Raw genomic sequence first — 20,844 nt, 5'->3', positions numbered from 1 at the left:
ACTGTTTGCATTCAACCACAGTTTTTATTATCAAGTCACCAATGATAACATTCAAAACCTCATAATCAAGCATTCAGATACTGTAACAAGAAGGCTCATCATGCTAAATCTGTTATTTAGTGAGTCCAATGCAAATCTACAAGATATATGTGGAATGTAGTTAATGCAGTCATTTATCTGGGTTTTTTTCAAAAGCTTTAAGTGACCCTACAGCACATGTGTACAAAAGTCAGCTGAAGACTTTTTAAAGAGTAAACTTTTTCTACTCATCACTCTGTTAGTGCCTCAATTTCTCTAAAACCAGTTTTGTGTAACGGAAGTAAACTGGAATTACTGTAAACAGCACATAATTATTATTATTAATTTTTTTTATTTTTTATTTTAACTTGAGTGAGATTTCCAGCTTATGCGTCCATCCTCTCCAAGGCTCACAGCGCCGCTCGCCACCAGCTCCAGAGCTGCAGGGAAGGCTCGGTGCTCGGCCTCTCTGATTCTGTCGGAGAGACTCTCCTCTGTGTCGCTACCCAGCACGGGCACCGCCTCCTGCACGATGATGGCTCCTGCGTCCACCTCCTCCTGATCGAGTACAGAAGCCACAGCAAAATGTTAAACTTTCCTGCCTCCCACGACTCTGCTTCTTGGTTTTCACATCTGAACTAAACACAAGCTCCTACTTACTGCTACAAAGTGGACCGTGCAGCCGGTGACCCTCACACCAGCCTGCAGAGCCTGTTTCTGAGCGTTCACACCCTTGAACGAGGGTAGCAGAGACGGATGGATGTTCAGCAGCTTACCTGTGACAACAAACGCACTGAAACTGTAAGAAAACTTAAATCTCTCTGATATTTCACAGAAGAAAAGATGCGCTTCAGGGAGCCTACCATTCCATTTCTTGACAAAGGTTCCAGTGAGGATCCTCATGAACCCAGCCAGACACACCAACTCCACCCCAAATTCTTCCAGCACGCGATCAATGGTGCCATCGAACTCTGCGCGGCTGCCATATAGTTTGTGGTCTACCACCTATTCAGAGCCAGACAGACAGGTTTTTCCCCCAGAAAGTGTGCACACATGGATCAGACCACTGCTTAGGGTGTATTTATTTATTCATTTAATTCCAAACTCACATCAGTGAGCTCATCCAGACTTTTTAAATCTCCAAAACCCCACTCAAAGTTATCATAAATGCATTTTTTTCCCCCCCAAGTTAAGTGAAAAGCTACTTCTGGTTGTTACCCGGGTCTGGATGCCAGCCAGTGATGCTCTTTTCAGGCCTTGAACTCCTGGTTTGTTGGAAATCACCACCACAATCTCAGCTGAGCTGCACGGACGCTTGGCCTGCTCTATGAGGGCCTGCAGGTTTGTGCCTAGGAGAACAGAAAAGTCATTTATTTTTAGACACCAGTTTAAAAAATATGGTCCTTCATTATCTTGACTCTGAAGGAGCAGACATACAAGGATACAACTTCTCTTCTCCTTCGCTTTTTTGCACACTACATGTGACCTCTCTCCAGCCGCATACATTTAAAACAATTAGTCAGAAGGAAGACGTCCTCACCTGACACTGTACTTCAATATTTTGGAAAACAAAATGACTTTCAAATTGCAAATACCTTGTCTAGATGATATTTTGTCACTGAAACATTGCGCCTGATAGTGGCAATGTTAGACTTATAAACTCTTCTGTTGCTTTTATGTGACACACACAGATTTCCTAAACCACTTTTCAAATGGTACTTGCATGAACTCATTTCACCATTATTAGAAACACACCTGTGCCAGAGATGAGAACGCCTACTTTTGTCCTCTTGCGTGGTACCATGCTGTTGTCGTGACAACCCCCATTCGCCTTGACTGCCACCTCTTTGCTGGAGGCCTGTCCCGCATTGAGCAGGCTGTTTTTCAGGTTGCGGACCACCACAGGTTCGGCCCCTGCGTGAACACAAAGTTCATTTTTAGTCTCTTTTGTTTCTGTCCCGCCAGCCTGTTTTTAAGCATCAGCATTTCACAGTCTCACCAGGTTCCTTGTGGGCCAGCGAACCGACAATCCAGGCCTCCTCGTGGGCTTGAAGCTGGCTCAGGACCCTCTGAGCGTCCACGGGGGCGACCACCAGCACCGCTCCCAGGCCGCAGTTGAAGGTGCGGGCCATCTCCTCTTCACTCAGACCTCCTTCCTTGTGGAGCCAGGAGAACACTGGGGGGATGCTCCACTGAGAGGCATCTGTACCGTGCATAAACCGTGTAAATAATCAATCAGGAGGTGCTGCAACTGTGCTGAATATAAAAACACTTCTGTTAAGTGTTTTTATACATTCTTATTCTTCCTCTCCACATTGTTCAGGTCGTTGTCTCTATGCTATAGTTTGCGTTTGTGCTTTCGTCTCACCTAAATCCACAGCCAGCTCCTGTGGCAGCACCCGTGGGATGTTCTCCAGGAGTCCCCCACCTGTGATGTGAGCGTAGGCTTTGACAGCACCGCTGCGCAGGATTGGCAGGAGCAGGGGGCTGTAGATCTTCGTTGGAGTCAGCAGAACCTCCCCTGGAATCAGAATTACAAACAATTGAGTTCAACTGTTAAGGGTAACCTGGAGGAAAGGCACACTTCATCTCTTTGACTCACCAACAGTCTGTCCTGACTTGCCAAAGGGAGCAGGGGAGCTGTAGCTGAGCTTTGCCTTCTCCAGGATTTTACGGACAAGACTGAAGCCGTTGCTATGAACCCCAGAGGAGGCCACTCCAATCAGCATGTGCCCCTCAGAGATATCCCCCAGTCTGGGCAGCAGAGCTCCTCGTTCCACTGCGCCGACGCAGAACCCGGCCAGGTCGTACTCTCCCGGAGGATAGACGCTCGGCATTTCAGCCGTCTCACCACCTGCAACAGAAGCAGATGGCATGAACTCAACATAACGTCAAGACCGGATCTACCTTACCTCATAAGCCTCAAATGGTATGTCTTGTTTCTCACCCAGCAGCGCGCAGCCGGCCATTTCGCAGGCCTTTGCGATGCCCCTGACCACCGAGGCGGCCACGTCCACATCCAGGCTACCACAGGAGAAGTAGTCGAGGAAGAAGAGCGGCTCAGCACCCTGTGCCAGCACATCGTTTACACACATGGCCACCAGGTCCTGACCCAGAATGCCGTGCTGCCCGCACGCCTGGGCGATCTGATGATTTAAAAAAGAAAAAAAAAAATTAAAAGAAAATCCAAACACTGCTAGGTTTACAGGCTCTATTCTCCTTAAAGGACTGAAATCCCACCTTGAGCTTAGTCCCAACTCCGTCTGTTCCAGATACAAGGATCGGGTCCACAAATCCAGCCGCCTTCAGGTCAAAGAGCCCAGCGAAGCCTCCGAGCTCTGCATTACATCCTGGCAAAGACAGAAAAACAAGTGACTCATTCGTTCTAGTTTGTTGTTTAGACTACGGCTGCTTTATCTGAATAAAACAGATGTAATAAAAATCACAGCATTTAATGACTACAATTACTGAAAAGGCAGGAAAACGCGTTTTCTAATTAGAAAAAAGGTTTCCATCAGCAGAAGAGGAAGAAAATAAAATGAGGTTTACAGAGTGGCATTTAAACAATTTCCCCCCAATGTTGTGGGTTTGACATTCGATCACAGATACAAGCGCATAAGCTGTGTGTAAACACAATACAAACCCTTTCTTCCTTTTGTGTTCAATTTCTGCAGATAAGAACAAAATTACCAGAACGGGAAGTTGCCTTGGCCAGGGGTTTGATCACGTCCACCAGCCTGTTTCCGGCAGCAATGTCCACACCGCTGTCCTTATAGGTCAGACCTCTGTCAGAGACAACTGATCAGCACTCACTGAACTGTGACAGTCGGTAATATCGTGTTGGTCTGCAGCTGCTATCACAGTGAAGCTAATGAAAGAGGCTAAAAATCAGTCGGGAATTCCTCACTGTGAATTAGATCAGCTACATGACAACTTAATTAGCTGAAGATGAAAATTAATACCCGCGGAAAGAAGAACAAGGACGCAGTTTATTATTCAAATACATGATATCCAGCAAAGGAATGAACAAAAGCACAACAGAATTTTTAGCCACACACACACACCTGTGCTGTTTCAAGTGAGCGATGGCTCGGTGACCGATGTCGCGCCTGTACACCGCGTCCGGGAAGCCAACTGCCGCCACACCCTGATTGGCCGCCTGCAGGGCCAGCTCCAGAGACGACTTCACTGCAGTGACAGACAAGACCCGCCCGCCGCTGGAGACCACGCTTCCTTCTTTCAAGGCTGTACCGGCATGGAAAATCTGCAGCCCCATGTCCTGAATCAGGGACAACCCTGAGGAGGAGCCAAGGTGTTACACTAATAGTTCCAAGCACTATAACGTGCGCAAACACAGTATATGTCCCAAAAATCTAGATGTAGTGTTTTCAGTAAAGCACTTGCAGAAATTAATGCATTACATTAACTTGATCATTTTTTGCAATAAAATGTGCATGTTTTTTTTTTTCGATTGCAGAATTATTACATCCACAGAACCACAGACTGAAACATTAACATGAAGGAAAAAGGAACTAGAGTTTTGCACATGTACAGACTGAGAGGCTCACAGAAAAAGTGAAGCCACACTCCATCTTCACTCACAGACAATTTTAAACAAGACTCCTGCTGAAATCGCGGATTTCCTGTACCTGTGATTTCGACTCCTTTCTTGTAGGAGCCGGGGTAACCGCCACTGGCCATGACCACAGTGACTGCAGAGCTGTCCTGGTGCCACACGGGGGCGTTGGAGGCCAGTTTGCCATTCATGGTGTTCATGATCACTTCATATAGGTCGCTCTGCAACAGCGGCAGCAGCACCTGGAGGAAAATGGCAAGAGCGGAGAGAAACGCTTAGTTTTAAAGAGAGGAGATGCAAAGGTGGACGTCTGCCTGTGAAACACACACCTGACACTCGGGGTCTCCGAAGCGGCAGTTAAACTCTAGCACCTTCGGGCCCCGCTCTGTCAGCATCAGGCCTGCGTACAGCACGCCTGAAAGACAAGGGCATAAACGATAAGTGAAAATAAATGAAGGCTGCTGCAGCAAACATTGACTACAGATGGTACTCACCCACATAGGGTGTTCCCTCCTCACGCATCCCATCCACAGTCTTCTGCAGAACAGTCTCTGTGATTTGCTGCAGCAGGTCCTGACTCACCTGTACCACAGTGACAGAAAGCAGCTTAACCATTAGCCAGCAAAAACTAAAGTAGAGCACAAACAGGGTGGTGCAGCACGACTACAGTTAACGTTACCTGAGGGGTGGGGCAGTAAGCTCCCATGCCGCCTGTGTTTGGGCCCAGGTCACTGTCCTGCAGCCGCTTGTGATCCTGTGCAGGGGGCATCTGTGACACCGAGTGGCCGTCGCTGAAACACAGGCACTACAAAACCAGAGCATGCGGGATAAGCAGTTTGCCAATTTTGATGGAAGAAAAAAAATATACACGCACATGTATATAAAAAAAATTCTTAAGTTTGTTTAAGTTTTCTCAGACTTTAACTTAAACTATTGCACTCACAGATACTTCCTCTCCCTCCAGAAGCTCCTCCACCACCACCGTCTCCCCTGCAGATCCAAAGGCTCCATCCTTGAGCGCACAGTAAACACAGCAAACTGTTGACACTGGAAGATCCAATTACCTCCCCCAAAATTCTTCAACAGCTCAATATATCGGGTAAAAAAAACCCCCAAAAAAACAAAACAAAAAACCCCAACAAACTTCTGAGACTCCACCAGCGATTATTCTACTGACTAACCAGGCGACTCTGCACCTGAGGCTGCTGTGCAGCTTTAAAGGGAAACAGTCTGAGAGAGAAGAAGAAAGGCGTTTAAAGGCTTCTGCAGTTCAATTTCTTTTGGGAGGATACAGGGCAGAGAAGCAGCTTTGCATAAACAAGGCACACCAAAGTCTAGAAAAATGAGGAGCTGCCTACAGAAATATAATCCACTGCAGGATTTGTTCAGCACACAAAATAATGGTAACAGATTACGACAGCTGTGTAGCATGTTTCTGCCATCACTTTGAAAGAAGAAAGAAAAAAGTAGCACGTTATAATTCACTTCACTGCAGCACTTCTGGATGCTCACAACAGGAAACACGATGCAGCAGATCAAAGCAGATGACTTTGACCTGGAAGAAACGTGTTTGAATACTCAGTGAAGCAGACCTTAATCGTGCTTTCCTGAGTAGGTCGGAATTCCAGAGTTTCCAGCTGGAATTGCAGGGTTTTTTTTGATGAGTAAATATTCTAAATTATGTTAACATTAATGAGCAGTCATCTGTGCCTGCACTGCTACACTCTACTGATGCTCAATACTAACTAGAATAGCACTTTACCCTCTCGTCCAACCCTGGTCACCACCCCAATGCCAAACTCCAGACTTAAAACTGTTAGTTTGTGAAATCCCATTTTAATGTTTACTGAGGTATTTTCTGTGTTTTATTGCAGGAATAGTTTGAAAAATTCCTCCAACATTCCTCATGCTAATAGTAAATAACTCTCAATAATATAGTAACATACTCTGTTTTGCATTCCTGTTTAAAAATTACTTCCCAATACTTCCAAAAAAGAAAAACACCTGAAAACATGGAAGCTTGTTTCTGCCACATTTCTCCTCCCCCTGTTTTTTGGCAACTGAAACTTCAACATAGCTCAAAACTGACAAAAACATGTTTTTTTTGTCAAGTTGGTAAACTCAAACTGTGATTTTGAATTATTACATTAAAATTTAAATGAAGTAACATGAAATTTTGAATTACGGATGGCAAATTATTTTCTTTTTTTTCCTTAAGTGGCAGAAAGTTTCAGCTCACAGTAGCAACGTTTAACGTTATACTTCATCAGGAAATACACGTTAGCTTTCTGTTTGAGACAGAGACATTGTTGGTGCCAAGTCAGTTTTGTTCCTTAGCCGTTTCAAAACTTTTGAAATGTGAGAGTGACTGAATAGTGGCATTGTAAAGCGCTTTGGGTGCCTTGAAAAGCGCTATATCAATCCACTCCATTATTATTGTTATTATTAAATTACTTACGAGTTTAATTTGTCAGCAACTTTCTGCCAGCCCTCTCTCCTTGCTTTTGCAGCCTTTGCAGTGTTCCCTTGCGTTCTGATTAACCTCTGAAACTCCTGAAATCCCTCACTCAAGAGTTCTTGCTCTGCTGCCGAAAAATACCGAGCCGAGCGCGCTCCGTCGACATTTTCGCCGACCAATCAGAGGGTTGCCGATCAATGTTTCTACTATCGATGCGTAGCCCCTTTTACGACACCCAGTGATGTCACATTACTGCGTCCAGCTGTACTAATCGTCAACAGCAGGTGTTCGGGGAACCGGATTAGCGAGCTCATGGTTAGCGCGATGGTTTGGTCTTGGATGTAGTGAGCGACGTACGAAGAACGGGCCCCTGAACCATGTCCTTCTCAAAAATAAATAAAACAAGGTCCATTGTCTGCAAATGGTGTAAAATCTGCATCTGAAGACATTAAAAAGACTGAGGAGTGCGCCATAACAGCACAGCTACAACATAAAGGTGAAATTAAGAGGAAGAGCAGAGTTGGCACTAATTCCCACCCTTTTCATATACACAAAGCAGTTTGGTCCAACATTCATATAAAAATAATGATTACAGCAGCTTTAAGTAGCCCAGAAATGTGCTGGGAAATGAGCATTGAGAACATTACATACATCACTGATCTAGGAGGACTGCTCTGTGGGCAGCTGTGACTGAATATTCAAAAAGGAAGCTTTTACAACACTCATTCATCTATTTTCAATTAAAAATTTTAGCCAAATACTGCTGCCCATTTCCCCCTCTTTCCCCTCCTTGCTATAACATAAGGCCAGGGATTAATGAAGAGCTGCAGTATTGCTTAATAGCCTCACACCTTCATAATGTCCATCACGGCCTGACAGGCCTCGTCCTGATCTCGCGCCACGATCACTCCCTTCCCTGCAGCCAGACCGCTTGCCTTCACCACCAGAGCTGGAAAGTCGGCCCTGGAGAATCAAAGAGATGAAATAAACCTGGATAATGTGCAACAGGAATCTTTTCTCTGCCTCCCCGCTGCCGCCACAGACATACACTGAACAGATGCTGATACTGAGCATAAAATGTTTTTTTTTGTGCACCATTTAACATTTGCAGTGCGCGCTGCTGTTGGGGAATGGGTTTGCGATCCGTATGGATGAAGGCTGTCAGAATATGGCAGCTGTTGTTCTGCCCAAGATGCTTTACATGACCAGAGAAACGGCTCTCATTGAGCGCAAGACATTTTTTTTCCCCTTTTCCCCTCCCCTTTGTCGATAAAAGTAACAAATCTGTTTATGCCGGATTGCTCCGTGCGGCTTCGCTCATCAGAAAGGCGGTCATTACATCTTAGATCATTAACTCATGAAACCATCTGAGGAAGGAAACTTCCATCTTCTTTCACGGTGTCGCTTTTTATGCATTTCACGGCTCTAAAAACAAAACTTCGCAGCCATAGACAGTCTTTTACCGTAAACAGAAAACCCCATCTCCAATCCCAACTACTTCTTCAATTAAGCTGGACCAAGACGAGTTTTCAACAGTCCAAAACCAGAACTGTAACTTTAATGAAGTGTATTGCCTCACATATCCTTCTATAGTACTGACGTGCGGATGTAGTGACAGGCCTGCTGGGGGTCGGTGAAGGACCCGTAGCGAGCTGTGGGGATGCCGTGACGTTCCATGAAGGCCTTGGAAAAGCTCTTACTGGCCTCCAGCTGAGCTGCTTTGGCTGAAGGACCAAAACATGGAACTCCTGCGGCCGTCAGGTCATCCACAATACCTGAAAGAGAAGCAACAGGTGCATTTAATATAAAAATCATACCCATCATACAAGTTTAAACAGACGGCCGGCACTTACCTGCTGCCAACGGAACTTCAGGTCCGACCACAACCAGCCCCACATGGTGATCCTTGCAGAACTGAGCCAGGATGGTGTGGTTGCTCACTGATACCTCTGCACAGAGTGTGAGCACTTAGACATCATTCAGTCTTCAGCTGCTTGACGGTGTAATCAGCATGTCATACCGAGCATATCCCATTAGGCTAATTATGTAATTAACTCAATCAGTGCATTAATTAATACATATCTGTGCGAGCGTCCTCATCGTCACCTTAAACAGAGGTGCTGTAAAAGTTTGTGCTATATTTATTAAAGCTCTTAATGAGTAACGCTAATGAAGAAGGATATGAAACGCAAAGAAGTTCATCTGTAAGATAAGAAACTTAGAATGTTGGCAAAGTGCAAAAACGTGTCATATCGCAGCTTTAGTGTGGAATCTGTGCAGCTACCCTTGCATAAAGCAGGCAAGCCAATTCCTCCGATTTACAGATTTGATGCTTTGCAGCTTCTGGTTTAATGTGATGTGCATAAGTCTTCAGTCATCCTTCATTTCTTTTCATTTTGTTAGGAAAATGTGTAAAAGGTGCAGTGATTTACGCCACAGCAAGACCTTCGAAAATTGTCTGAACGCTTGTGTCTCAGAGGGACACCTGATCTTCACAAAGCTGCCCGTCACTCAAGTATTAATATAGAAAACACTTCCCACTTACCAGAATTGCTGATTTTTCCACAGCCGGCCGTGCCCGCGTTACCCGGCGCTACCAGAACCTGCTGAACCTGTGGCGACTGGGCCAGCTTCCACGCCAGCGCGTGCTCCCGCCCGCCGCCACCAACCACCAGCACCCGCCCTGCCATGACACCTGAGCGGCAAAAGAAGAACAACACCACCACCAAAACTCATCTTGTCATCCACCTTTAATTGACAGCACTCGTGCCAATTTAATTGCATGCAAACGGTGACCTATAACTGCACAGCTGCAAGGAAGCGGTGACCTTTTCAGTCAGCCTGCTGCTCTCATATTATCTTGTATCGCCGCGGTAACAAGGATCCAATCAAGCAGAACATAAACACAAGTCAACAATTACACAGAATGGTCACCAGGCAAGGCTAAATCACCAACAAGTGGAAACACAGGCTCAATTTGCATAGAAAAATAAAACCATAACAGCCACAGTGTGGCTGGGCAGTTATTCGGCAGTCCCTCCATTTTTGGAGTATTCATCCAACGCATTTTTAAAAAAAAATCCCTGTCATGGAAATTTAATTAACAAAGCTAGCAGACACTGTAGTAGCAGTAAAAACACCTTTAATTCTTCTATCGCATGCATGAGGACAGACATCAGTCAGGGGGCACTGAGAGCCGTCTTTGAAAATGAACAGTACTGGCCTCTTTTTAATACAGTCAACAGAACAAACGAAGGCCTTAAACAGCTGTTCCTTACAACTGCTTCCCCAAGGAAAGAGTTTACAATCCTTTACAAGAGCAGTCTGGGGTGATAAAGTCAAAGTACTGTTACTAAGACAATATGTGACCAATACGTAAAAAAAGTCCAACATATCCCTTTTACTTCAAACTATTGGGAATCTATTAGAAAGCAGGATACGGATATAAAACAGCTGAAAGGGACTACAAAGTTGTTTGTTGGCCCTTGAAATCAAACAAACTGGGGTCAGAGTTTAAACCATCCCCATGTGCGCTGACCTGAAACCCATTCCTTGAACCCTGGGAGGTTGTGCAACTGCATGGTTTGCTACAGTAAAGGCCAGTTTTTGCAGATACACTGCATCAGTGCAGTGACTTCAGGGATAAGACAACACAAAGGCGTGTGTGTTGCACAGTGGTTGCGCATGCTCAACAATTAACCAAATCATCGGGTTTGATTGAAATCACTCCGCTCATGTGACTCGCTTTTAAGATGCACGAGTCCAATAAGGGTTTAAGAAAGCTTTTTTTTTTCTTGAGAACCTTCACTGACAAAACTGTTTATACGCTGTTACACAACATGCTGCGCAAAATGATGCATTTGAAACTGGTATTACTGCACTGGCATGTGCCAGAATGTATATGAATGAATTTCACTGCTATACTCTGGGAAAACAGTGAAAAGGTGGCAGCATGTACACAGAAATCCATGCATTTATTCTAGAATAACAAAAAAAAAAACATCCACTGCATTTCTAATAAACTTTCTTGGATCGTCTGTGCAATGCATTCAATCCCATTCTTTTCCACTAAGAGTACATTCAGCGACATTACCGCGTTAAACTGGGTAAAGTGAGCATGTCGCGTGCCATTTTAACACTTACCTGCGCGTGTTAAGTGTATGTGTGAAGCAGGAATTAGCCGGAGCCCAGACCAGGACAACAGTCAGACGTGTAGCCTCTGCTCCCAGCCCGCTGACTGACCGAGGGGATGCAAAGTATGTCATCACACACACATACAACACACCACGTGGATCCAATGTAACAAATACATATTCACTATACGTTAGCAAACGCTACGAAAAGTTAGCTTAAAGTGCTACGAAGCATAACAAAGTGTATCGGCGTTTGTGTTCGCTGCTTACCTTTATGTGTTGTACAAACTAATCTGGGACACTTTTTTGGGGAATTCTACAACTTCCTCGGGGTGTAACTGGCAAGTGCATCATGGGAATTGTAGTTTGTTCGCCATCTCGTGCTAGTGTGGCGACCATTGACTGTAGAAAACACAGTCAATGGTGGCGACTCGAATTAGGAAAACCGGTAAAGGCAACTAACTAGATGGTGATGACAGCAACACCTGGTGTAACACCCCAGGAGAGATTGCCGGCGCAAACGTTGTAACAGTTATAAAAGGCACACAGGCTCGTTATTATCGGGCAGAGACAAGGCAGGTCAAGTTCATCAAACAAAGTTTATTGGACAAAATCACTAAAATTGTAGAGCTGAAAAAAAGAACTTCTTAAGTAGCAGGGCTGGGAATACCGAACCGTTAATTAAGACACGTTATTTACAAACATTACTTAAAATAACAAGGTTCAGTAAAATGATCCTGTGTAGTCTGTCTACAATCCTCACTGCAACTTAAATGGTGCGTAATACCCATTTCCCGGTGTGTATGCTCACATGCATCAGAGGGAATTCCACCACACGTGCCTAGCCCTCACAAGCATAAGTAAGTAAGTAAGTAAAATTTATTTATATAGCACATTTCACAGATAAAAATCACAAAGTGCTTTACAGTAAGATCAGACATACAAGTTAAAATTAATTAAATTAGTTAAAAGCCCGTTTGTATAAAAATGTCTTCAGCTGCTTTTTAAAGGAGTCAGTAGAGTCTAGACAGCGTAAAGACAACGGCAGAGAGTTCCACAGCCTAGGTGCCAGTGCCTGAAAAGCCCGATCCCCACGTGTTTTAAATCTAGTACGTGGGACCACCAGTAGCCTCTGACCTGAAGACCTAAGTGCTCGGGATGAAGCATGAGGTTTCAACAGGTCAGAGATATACTGGGGAGCTTCACCATGCAGAGCTCTAAAAGTTACAACTAAAATTTTAAAATGAACCCTAAAATTTACAGGCAACCAATGAAGAGAAGCCAAAACTGGAGTAATGTGTGACCTCTTGTTTGTACCAGTTAAAAGTCTTGCCGCTGCATTCTGTACAGACTGAAGGCGATCCAGAGCTGATTTGTTAAGACACGTAAAAAGACCGTTACAATAATCCAAACGAGAAGAGATAAAAGCATGAATAATCATCTCAAGTTCTGCCTTTGACACCAGTAGCCTGAGTTTAGAAATGTTTCTTAGATGATAAAAACAGTTCCGGACAAGTTGTTTAGAGTGTTTCTCAAGAGACATCGAACTGTCAAATATAACACCTAAGTTTCTGAGACTCGACTGAAATGAAGGGTCTAAAAAACTGATATGCTGCCTAATTTCTGAGAGCATGTGATCAGGTGCAATAATCAAAGTTTCTGTTTTATCTGCATTTAACTGAAGGAAATTGTCATTTAACCATTGTTTGATTTCTGACAGACAATTATTTAAACAAGACAATTTATACAACTCAGAAGCTTTGAAAGAACAGTACAACTGAATGTCATCAGCATAGAGATGATAAGAAATATTATTGTAACGTCTGATAATGTGGCCTAGAGGGAGGATATACAGCAAAAAGAGAATAGGACCTAAAACAGATCCTTGAGGTACCCCAGAAGACAGAACTGATGTTTCCGACAGCACATGATTTATACAGACAGTAAAGGATCTCTCAGATAGATATGACATAAACCATTTTAAAACAACGCCAGTAATCCCAAACAAGTCCATCAGCCTATTTATCATGATGCTGTGATCAACAGTATCAAAAGCAGAGCTGAGATCCAACATAACCAGAACAGTGTACTCTCCAGAGTCTGCTGCCATCAGAATGTCACTAGACACTTTAAGCAAAGCGGTTTCAGTGGAGTGCAATTTGCGGAAACCAGACTGGAAAATGTCCAGAACATTGTTCTTTTCCAAAAAGTTTATAAGTTGTTCTGCAAGCATAGTGGAGCAACCCTCCACTAAAGCAAAATAAACCCATAAATCAATATATATTAAACATAAAACAACTCAGTAAATGAGATGCAAAAGAAACAAGAACCAACAAACACAATTAACCAGTACTCAGAACAATGTGCAAGTCCTGGAACTCAGTGAAGATTAAAGAGAACGACAACTGCAAGACAACAGTATCATCACTTGTATGTAAATGTACATTATTCACATGTGTCACTACTTTGCCAAGATCTGGAAGAAAACCTAAAGTATTACCCTCACGAGAGGAAATTGGTTTCTGGTGCAACAGCGTCACTCCACACAGTGTAGAATGATGCTGCCAGAGCTTTACATCTGCTCCAAAATTGACACCTTCAAGCTTGACTGAAATTTGCAGCTGCCCACCTGGACTAGTTATATGCTTTCTCAAGAAAAGTTTTATGGTCAGATGAGACAAAGATTGAGCTTTTCAGCCACAATGACAAGTGGTATGTTTAGAGTAGTAAAGGTGAAGCTTTCAAACCTAAAAACACTGTACCAACTGTCGAGCATAGCGATGGTAGCATCGTGCTGTGGGGCTGTTTTGCTGCCAGTTGTACATTGCACAAAGTGGATGGAATGATAAAGGGCTACTTCCAAATTCTTTAACTTCACATGTCTGTCTGCTTCCCAGGTGTTTTTGGTGACTAAAGCTTGAGCTTTACATCACTTCCACTTTTCCACTTTTGTGAGATCACCGGTCTAGTCCAATCATCTTTCTGCCGGCCTTCTTTAGGCCAATCAACCTTCACTCCGTGTACTTCAAATTCCAACAAGTAAATGATGTTAAATACATGAAACGTGCATTTTGAATAGAGAACGCAGACTACCATTAAGCTTCTGAAAATCTTCCCAAAGCCCTGCTTAAAATTTGTGGACAAGGGATAAAACCTGTGTTTTGCCAAGAAGCAAACCACTTTAACTGAACTCAATTCAATACCAATTCTGCCAGAGTGGTGAAATATTTGCCCAGAATTATGTCAGAAGATTGTTGATGGCTACCAGAAGCATCTGGCTGAGGTGCAACTTGCTTAGGGACATTTAACCAAATATTAGCGGATGTATATGCATGTTGTTAGCCCGTGCGGATTAGAGAAACTTGTACAAGTTACTAAAGATGTATACTGTACAATCATTCCACCCTGGAAAAAGAACAGTTTACTTAAAAGCCCCAAATTACCATGATATTCATCCTCATGGATAGTTTATGCAAACTTCTGAACTTTACATTCAAACCATCACATAATGCTATTGGCATCCCTATAATGTTAACCTAATGCAGGCTTTTTAAAAAATATCTTTTTATCCACAAATTCTTTAATTTTGATCATAGCTTCTAAAAAACGATTCAGGAAACACTGACAAACTTTAGGAACGATCACAGCCATATCAAGCTGGGATAACAAACGCAACATAATAAGTGTTAGAGTTGAATTGTTAAATGTTTGTCATTTTTATGTTTAACATTTGTACAGTGTTTTAACTCTGATGAAAGAAATTCCACTGTCCTTCCCCCCAGATTCTCGAGGTTCTGGTGGGGGCTGTAATGTTTTATTGCAGATATATCCTATCTGGAAGATCTGCTTCGTTTGATGTAAGCTTCCTGCGTTTACGACCCTTTGGTCAGCAGGTCTGACACACACACACACACACACACACACACACACACACACACACACACACACACACACACACACACACACTCTTACAGAAGTTCACACATACACATTTACATACAGTCCTTGTCTTTGTAACCAAAGGGGGTTGCAAGGGGAGGTGTTTAGTAAACTATTGTTTGAAGTTTGTCAATAAAAGGCAGCGAGAGGAGGCCACCATTGGGGTCATTGTCGTGCTGGACACAGATGAGAGGCCTCCCTTGCACAAGTAATCGATCGATCGACTGTCTTGTTTTCTTCATGATGAATACGTCTCTAGAATTAGCGGGGTTTGTGGAAACACAGACCCAACAATAAGTTATACAAAAAGAATCCACTTTTCATGCAAGTGTGACAGTTTTTTCCTTCTCAACTGTAGCGATTTGTAGCGCCCTAACTGCAGCGACTCCATCACTTTTAATGTGGCTTTGGAAGCAATCACAGGAGATTAACCTGCTGATAGAAGCTTCTTCACAAAAGCACATAACAGCTCTGAAATACATGCTGGAGCTGTGCCATTTATTGCTTTTTGCAAGCGATCAATAAATTCTGAAAGTCAATCTTGAAGTTAACATGGAGATGTGTAAAGTTAGCAAATAAGGGCTGAGAGCAGGGTGGGGGCTTTTAATGATGTTGTCTTTAAAACAAAGATACAAACATGTACATCTCTTAAAATGTGATTTCTAATCAATGTTGCCACAGAAAAATGGACAGAAAGTCAGAGTTCACTTTGAGCTTTGATTTAAATCTGCTGATCTTAAACATTTGGATCAATACAAAGTGTTATTGATAGTATAAATAGATCTTCAAGCTTTAAGTCCATCCACATGTGGCAGTGCGGTCACAACAGAGGGAGTTCAGGAGCATCGAGGAGTTCTTGTCCCAATTCTGACTCTCTTATGGCAAACAATGTGACGCCTGAGCTGTATGCTGCAGGGATCCTGATGTGAGTCATCTTGGGCTGATTATTTTCTTCTTCTTCTTCTCCTTCCTCCTCCGTGGCCATCTGCCTCACCTGACCTGAGGAAAACAGGAAAAACAGTGTCAAATATCACATCGGGCACAAAATGTAAATGTAGAACACCATGATGACCATGTTGTGAGTAACAAATGCTGCACTGTCCAACCCGAGAAGAAACAATAGACGTTCGTCTTCTTCAATACCAATTCAGTGAAAAGGAGCTGCTGCTTTACCCTCGACATCCAGGGCCTTCCACCGTGGGTCGGACTGGCTCTCCGAGAGGCCCGACAGGGAGCAGTCGGGCGTCAGTCGCTGCAGCACGTCTTCTCGACGAATCAGCAACATGGAGTCACTGCAGAGTCGCTGGTGCACCTCTCCCTCGCTTACTACAACGCACAATAACCAACACCAGCATGAGGAGCTGATTCCTCTTCCCTATAAGCAGCTATTTCCTTTCCCTTACTCACCTACATCTAAAGGATTGGTCATAAAGACAGCGTTGGATGTGACTCCGAATATGAGCTGGTGGTGCCAGGCGTCGGGCACCTCCTCACCCTCGGGTACAGCCAGCTGCATGTTCATGGTCGCCACGGGAACAGCGCCTTTTCGGATCCAGCGGGCGAGCCAGGGGACCAGTCTGACTCGCCTGCTAGGGTGGAGGTGGAAGAATCGGCCCGTCACCTGGCCTCCGCTGGCCTCCTGCGCTCCCTGGATGAGCTGGATGTGAGTCGCACCTGAAAGAGCGGGATGAAACGGGACGCCGACATTTATCGCATCTGAATCATAACAGTTGAACAAAAAGTACGTGTCACGTCCGCTCAGAAGCTGAAATGTCGGTGTAAAAACTGTGTAGCAGAGCCGAGAAAGTCAATTACAGCCTCTCCTGCGAGAGACATCAAACTCTTTGTCTAATTCAATAGGGTACTTTTGAATTCGCCTGGTTGGCAATGCAGCCAGCTGTCACACTTGTGGGAAGCAGCACTTATGGGTTCAAGACATTACAGAACGGGGCAGTTATAGTCCCTGTTAGCATCTGTGACACCCCAGATATTACTGTCTGTGGAGCTAAATTAAGATATGCACCTATACCACACTTTATGTATTAACATTTCATTACCTGAAATGTCATGGAACAGCTTGCCGAGAGAGTGAGAAATTTTGAGCTTGAGCCAACGGCTTACAGTGTAATACCTGCCAATTTAGGGGGAAGCTTTTAAATTGCACAAAAACACACATTTTTAGGGAATTGTAAATGCTAAAGAGACTGCATTTATGTGGCTTTTCTAGTCTTAATGGCCACTCAAAGTGCTTTAACACCAGAAGCCACGCTCGCCCGTTCAGGCAGAGGTTTATAGTCTAGATCAATTCTGTTTGAGCTGTGTAACCTTCTCGGTCCCCTGGGTTCTTGAAGCAAATGGCCAAAAGCAGCCCTTGGGATCATTTTATGCAGCCCGTGGAGCAGAAAAAGGAAAGAAAGCAGTACTGTATGCACAGGTATAGCCAAAAGACATTTTTTTAACATCTGCGGTAATTTTTATTTAGCAACATTGCTCTGTGTTGGTACCTCATCACCGCTTTCATTTGAATGTGAGATGGATATAGAACTGCAAGACCCCCTACTGCCAGCACCAACGCCATGCAGAATAGAGCAGGCATCACTAAAAACAGATATTAAATAGTATTAGTTAAAAAAAACAACATGAAAGGAAGAGCTGGGTTGCAAAAAGGCTTGCAGGGGCAGCTTAAATAGGCTGCTCACTTATTTGGCAAGGGGTCACCACAGCGAATGGATCCACAGATTTGACATCAGATGCCCATCCTGATGCAACCATCCCCGACTGGAACTCAGAATTCAGTAGCATGTGACCTCTTCAGGCTGGGTTTGTTTCTCCTTTTGGCAAATGTTTTCACCACTATACTGAGGGGCACTACAAGAGATTTTTCAATGGGATGTGAGATGTATAACGTAGGCCAACACTGAGCTCAGCCGATCTGCAATCAAGACAAATCACAGTTTAATTCCATCTCTCCAAGCTGTCCACCTGACAGCTTTTGTTCAGATTTCTTAATTGCCTATGTCGCTTCTGCAAGAACTCAGAGGACCACGTGCATTGTTATTACATCAACTTGTCAGCAGTCAGGACTGAGATTTGTTTAGTAAGGCGTAGCAAAGAGAAAAAAAAATCCTCTTATCTTGGAAGAAGCAAGCACAATAAAGCACAATAAGAAAATAGACCCTCATGTTTTGCATCAACTACTCGTTGCTACATTCTTATTAAAGAGGAATCAAGACTCATTAGGGTTTACACAAAAACATATTCCAGTATGGAAAGAGGGATTCTGACCAGTTTAAGTGCGCACACATCAGACACATTCAGCTAACGGTAAAGACTTCCTGTAAGATGGCACTCAGACAGTTAGAGTGCTCCCCACATCTCCACCACCCTAAGCCTCAGTATGGGCTCCTAAAAGGTTGTATGCCATGTCCCTTGCTCTACTCCATGATTGCACCCCATCCACTACAGCAACACCATCAGTAAATCCACAGACGACACCACGGTGATGGGGTTCATGTCTGTGTGAGATGAATCGGCCTGCAGGGACGAGGTGGTGCAGATGACGGTGAGGTGCAGAGACAACAACTTGTTTCTTTTGTGTGTGGTGCAGCTGCACAGTGGCAAAAAGTTGTCTTTAGAGGAACTCAACAACACTCGCTGTCTCAGGAAATCCCAAAAACATTTTGTCTGACTCATCACACCCAGACAATGCAGTACAATAAAATCAAGGACAATGTTACTTCCCCACAACTATTTAAGCATAGTTTTCATTTATTTTGTATATATTATTTGTATCCTCTTTAGCACTAAGTGCTGAACTTAGTTTTGCTGAACTTGTAACTTAGTAATTTTAATCATTATTTAGGGGTCTGGAAGCCATGCTAACTTGTCGCCGGGAAGGTTTAGTCTGTTACACTGGCTGGAAAAGACGCTCACTTTCAAACTTTTTTTGCAGTGTTAGAGCATAGCAATATCTACGGCTGGATTAAGTGCATACAAATGCCTTTTTTTCTCCACACACTTTTGCACTTACAGGGTGCATAAAGTGTTCCAGAGGGCTGTCACTGGCCTGCAGCTTTCACTTGGAGAGCCCCGGCCCTTGAAGGTTAAACAGGAACTCCAAGAGAATCGATCTAAAGCCACCGTCGCCTGCTTGTGCTGAAATAATTCATTTACTTGTCATTTGGCTTTCTGTTTCATCAGCTTGTATATGCTTAATCAAGTTAATGACAGTCTGCTGAGCTTGGTTTCATTTTTATGGAAAGTTGAAGCATCTAAAATCTGTCCAAATCCTCACGGCAAAGGAGCATTTGCAGACCTTCAAATGTAAGCTTTTTACTTAAAAAAGCAGTTATGGTGTGCTTATAGAACATGTGTGTCTACTTTCCCTCTCCCTCCCCTTAGGGAATCCACAGTGAAACAGGACCTACACCCTATAACTGTTGCAGTAGTCAAAAATTCATGAGAATGAAAGTTACCTGGCAATAAAAATATATATTATGCACAGACAGAGAAGAATGGACTAATCCAATTGTTCTCTGTCTGGAAAAAAAATAGTGGAAAGTTGGATATAAGAAAGACAAATACAATTTCAACAGTACGTCTCAGTTTTTCCACGTGATAAAGAAACAGTAATGGAGGAAATGAAAGAAACCTGTCAGCACCATGGTTTGGGTTTAAACTTTGAAAAAATGAATGTGTAAAATTACAGAAATAAATTTGATAGCTCATTGCCCAGACTCCTGTAGTTTCTGTTATTTCATGTGGACGCATTGCAAAAAAATAAAATAAAAGATTTCTATAGTCAACAGTGGAAAAACTGTTGTTTTTCTGTTATTTCACTGCATCTATTACTAAATTATTTTGGTGTAATCTGAATGGGCGTGGGGTCGGTCTTTATCACAAAGAAAAGCTTATAATACATTTCATATTTTCCAAAGCCATCCAATGGGTCAGACTGGAGTCTCTGCGGGTCGATTCTGGCCCCCAGGCCTTATGTATGACCCCCCGATTTAGACTTAATACTTAAACGTAGCTCAATGATCAGGATATGAGAGTGCACACGGCATTTTCTGCACATTTATGTGCACTTTTTGCGTAAAACAAGCACACCCCTCTCCCTCTCTTTAGCCATGTTTAGTGTTCTCACCAGCTTCACTGCGGGACAGCAGGTAGTCCGGCAACGGTGACTCGTTCCTCCGCAAACGGGTTTGGACGCAGCGGTCAGCTTCCTCCGGGGTCACGTCTACTCCGAGCGCCTTCAGCACGTCCACCACAGCCGTGGCCCCGCAGGCGGACGCTCCGATCTGCAGGGTCTGCATCTCCAGAGCCTCCTGGACGGACCACAGCATGGCTTCATCGGCCCCTGCCTCCTCATCATCCTCACGACCTCCCCGCACCTCCTCACACACAGCCGCCTCCATCTGAGAGCCTCACCTGGAATATAAGTAAAGGCACAAAGTCAAAGTAAAACACCTGCAGCCATTAACCATGTAGCCCATGAATACGGAGGGGAGAGCTTAACGAGATCCAACACATATGTGCACCGAAATTACTCCTCATAGTCCACTCGGGTGTTTGCCAGTCTAAACAACGGATTTATTTACGTTTATTTTACATGTCCTCACCATTTCTCACGCTGTCAGACACAAACCGACAGCTGCAGCTACAACAACAGTGTGCGCATGCCCGTACTGCGCGTGTTCTGCTCCTCACCGCTTTCT

The 20,844-nt window shown here is 43.9% G+C and overlaps 2 protein-coding genes across 2 annotated transcripts; both read right to left on the bottom strand.

Moving 5' to 3' along the window:
* Nucleotides 1-4: 4 nt before the first annotated feature.
* gart (phosphoribosylglycinamide formyltransferase) lies at nucleotides 5-11,671 on the bottom strand. Its single transcript, XM_026158979.1, has 23 exons — nucleotides 11,456-11,671; nucleotides 11,196-11,289; nucleotides 9,598-9,747; nucleotides 8,906-9,001; nucleotides 8,653-8,827; nucleotides 7,904-8,015; nucleotides 5,538-5,606; nucleotides 5,274-5,399; nucleotides 5,089-5,176; nucleotides 4,924-5,009; nucleotides 4,668-4,836; nucleotides 4,083-4,314; nucleotides 3,709-3,803; nucleotides 3,259-3,368; nucleotides 2,966-3,164; nucleotides 2,621-2,872; nucleotides 2,387-2,539; nucleotides 2,018-2,221; nucleotides 1,774-1,932; nucleotides 1,237-1,367; nucleotides 882-1,023; nucleotides 679-794; nucleotides 5-576 (listed from the first exon to the last, which is right to left on the bottom strand). Exons 3-23 carry the CDS (start codon nucleotides 9,740-9,742, stop codon nucleotides 382-384), a joined length of 3,054 nt encoding a protein of 1,017 aa, XP_026014764.1. The 5' UTR covers nucleotides 9,743-9,747; nucleotides 11,196-11,289; nucleotides 11,456-11,671; the 3' UTR covers nucleotides 5-381.
* Nucleotides 11,672-15,707: 4,036 nt separating this feature from the next.
* Nucleotides 15,708-20,829, bottom strand: LOC113016823 (uncharacterized). Its single transcript, XM_026159961.1, has 5 exons — nucleotides 20,749-20,829; nucleotides 20,271-20,557; nucleotides 16,532-16,798; nucleotides 16,298-16,450; nucleotides 15,708-16,123 (listed from the first exon to the last, which is right to left on the bottom strand). Exons 2-5 carry the CDS (start codon nucleotides 20,542-20,544, stop codon nucleotides 15,945-15,947), a joined length of 873 nt encoding a protein of 290 aa, XP_026015746.1. The 5' UTR covers nucleotides 20,545-20,557; nucleotides 20,749-20,829; the 3' UTR covers nucleotides 15,708-15,944.
* Between the last annotated feature and the right edge of the window lie 15 nt (nucleotides 20,830-20,844).

This window comes from Astatotilapia calliptera, chromosome 23 (genome assembly GCF_900246225.1).
Source record: "Astatotilapia calliptera chromosome 23, fAstCal1.2, whole genome shotgun sequence".
Lineage (NCBI taxonomy): Eukaryota > Metazoa > Chordata > Actinopteri > Cichliformes > Cichlidae > Astatotilapia > Astatotilapia calliptera.
Note: the sequence above shows the minus strand (reverse complement) of the source record. Positions and strands in the feature narration are given on the sequence as shown.

What these genes read in the sequence shown, in the direction of transcription:
- gart (XM_026158979.1), bottom strand. Translation starts at nt 9,742, where the DNA reads ATGGCAGGGCGGGTGCTGGTGGTTGGTGGCGGCGGGCGGGAGCACGCG. An exon ending in CCGTGATGGACATTATGAAG is followed by an intron (nt 5,607 to 7,903) that starts GTGTGAGGCTAT and finishes TGTGCGCTCAAG; the next exon opens with GATGGAGCCTTTGGATCTGC. An exon ending in GAGTTGGGACTAAGCTCAAG is followed by an intron (nt 3,165 to 3,258) that starts GTGGGATTTCAG and finishes TTAAATCATCAG; the next exon opens with ATCGCCCAGGCGTGCGGGCA.
- LOC113016823 (XM_026159961.1), bottom strand. Translation starts at nt 20,544, where the DNA reads ATGGAGGCGGCTGTGTGTGAGGAGGTGCGGGGAGGTCGTGAGGATGAT. An exon ending in GCTGTCCCGCAGTGAAGCTG is followed by an intron (nt 16,799 to 20,270) that starts GTGAGAACACTA and finishes CCGCTCTTTCAG; the next exon opens with GTGCGACTCACATCCAGCTC. An exon ending in GAAGGCCCTGGATGTCGAGG is followed by an intron (nt 16,124 to 16,297) that starts GTAAAGCAGCAG and finishes TGTTTTCCTCAG; the next exon opens with GTCAGGTGAGGCAGATGGCC.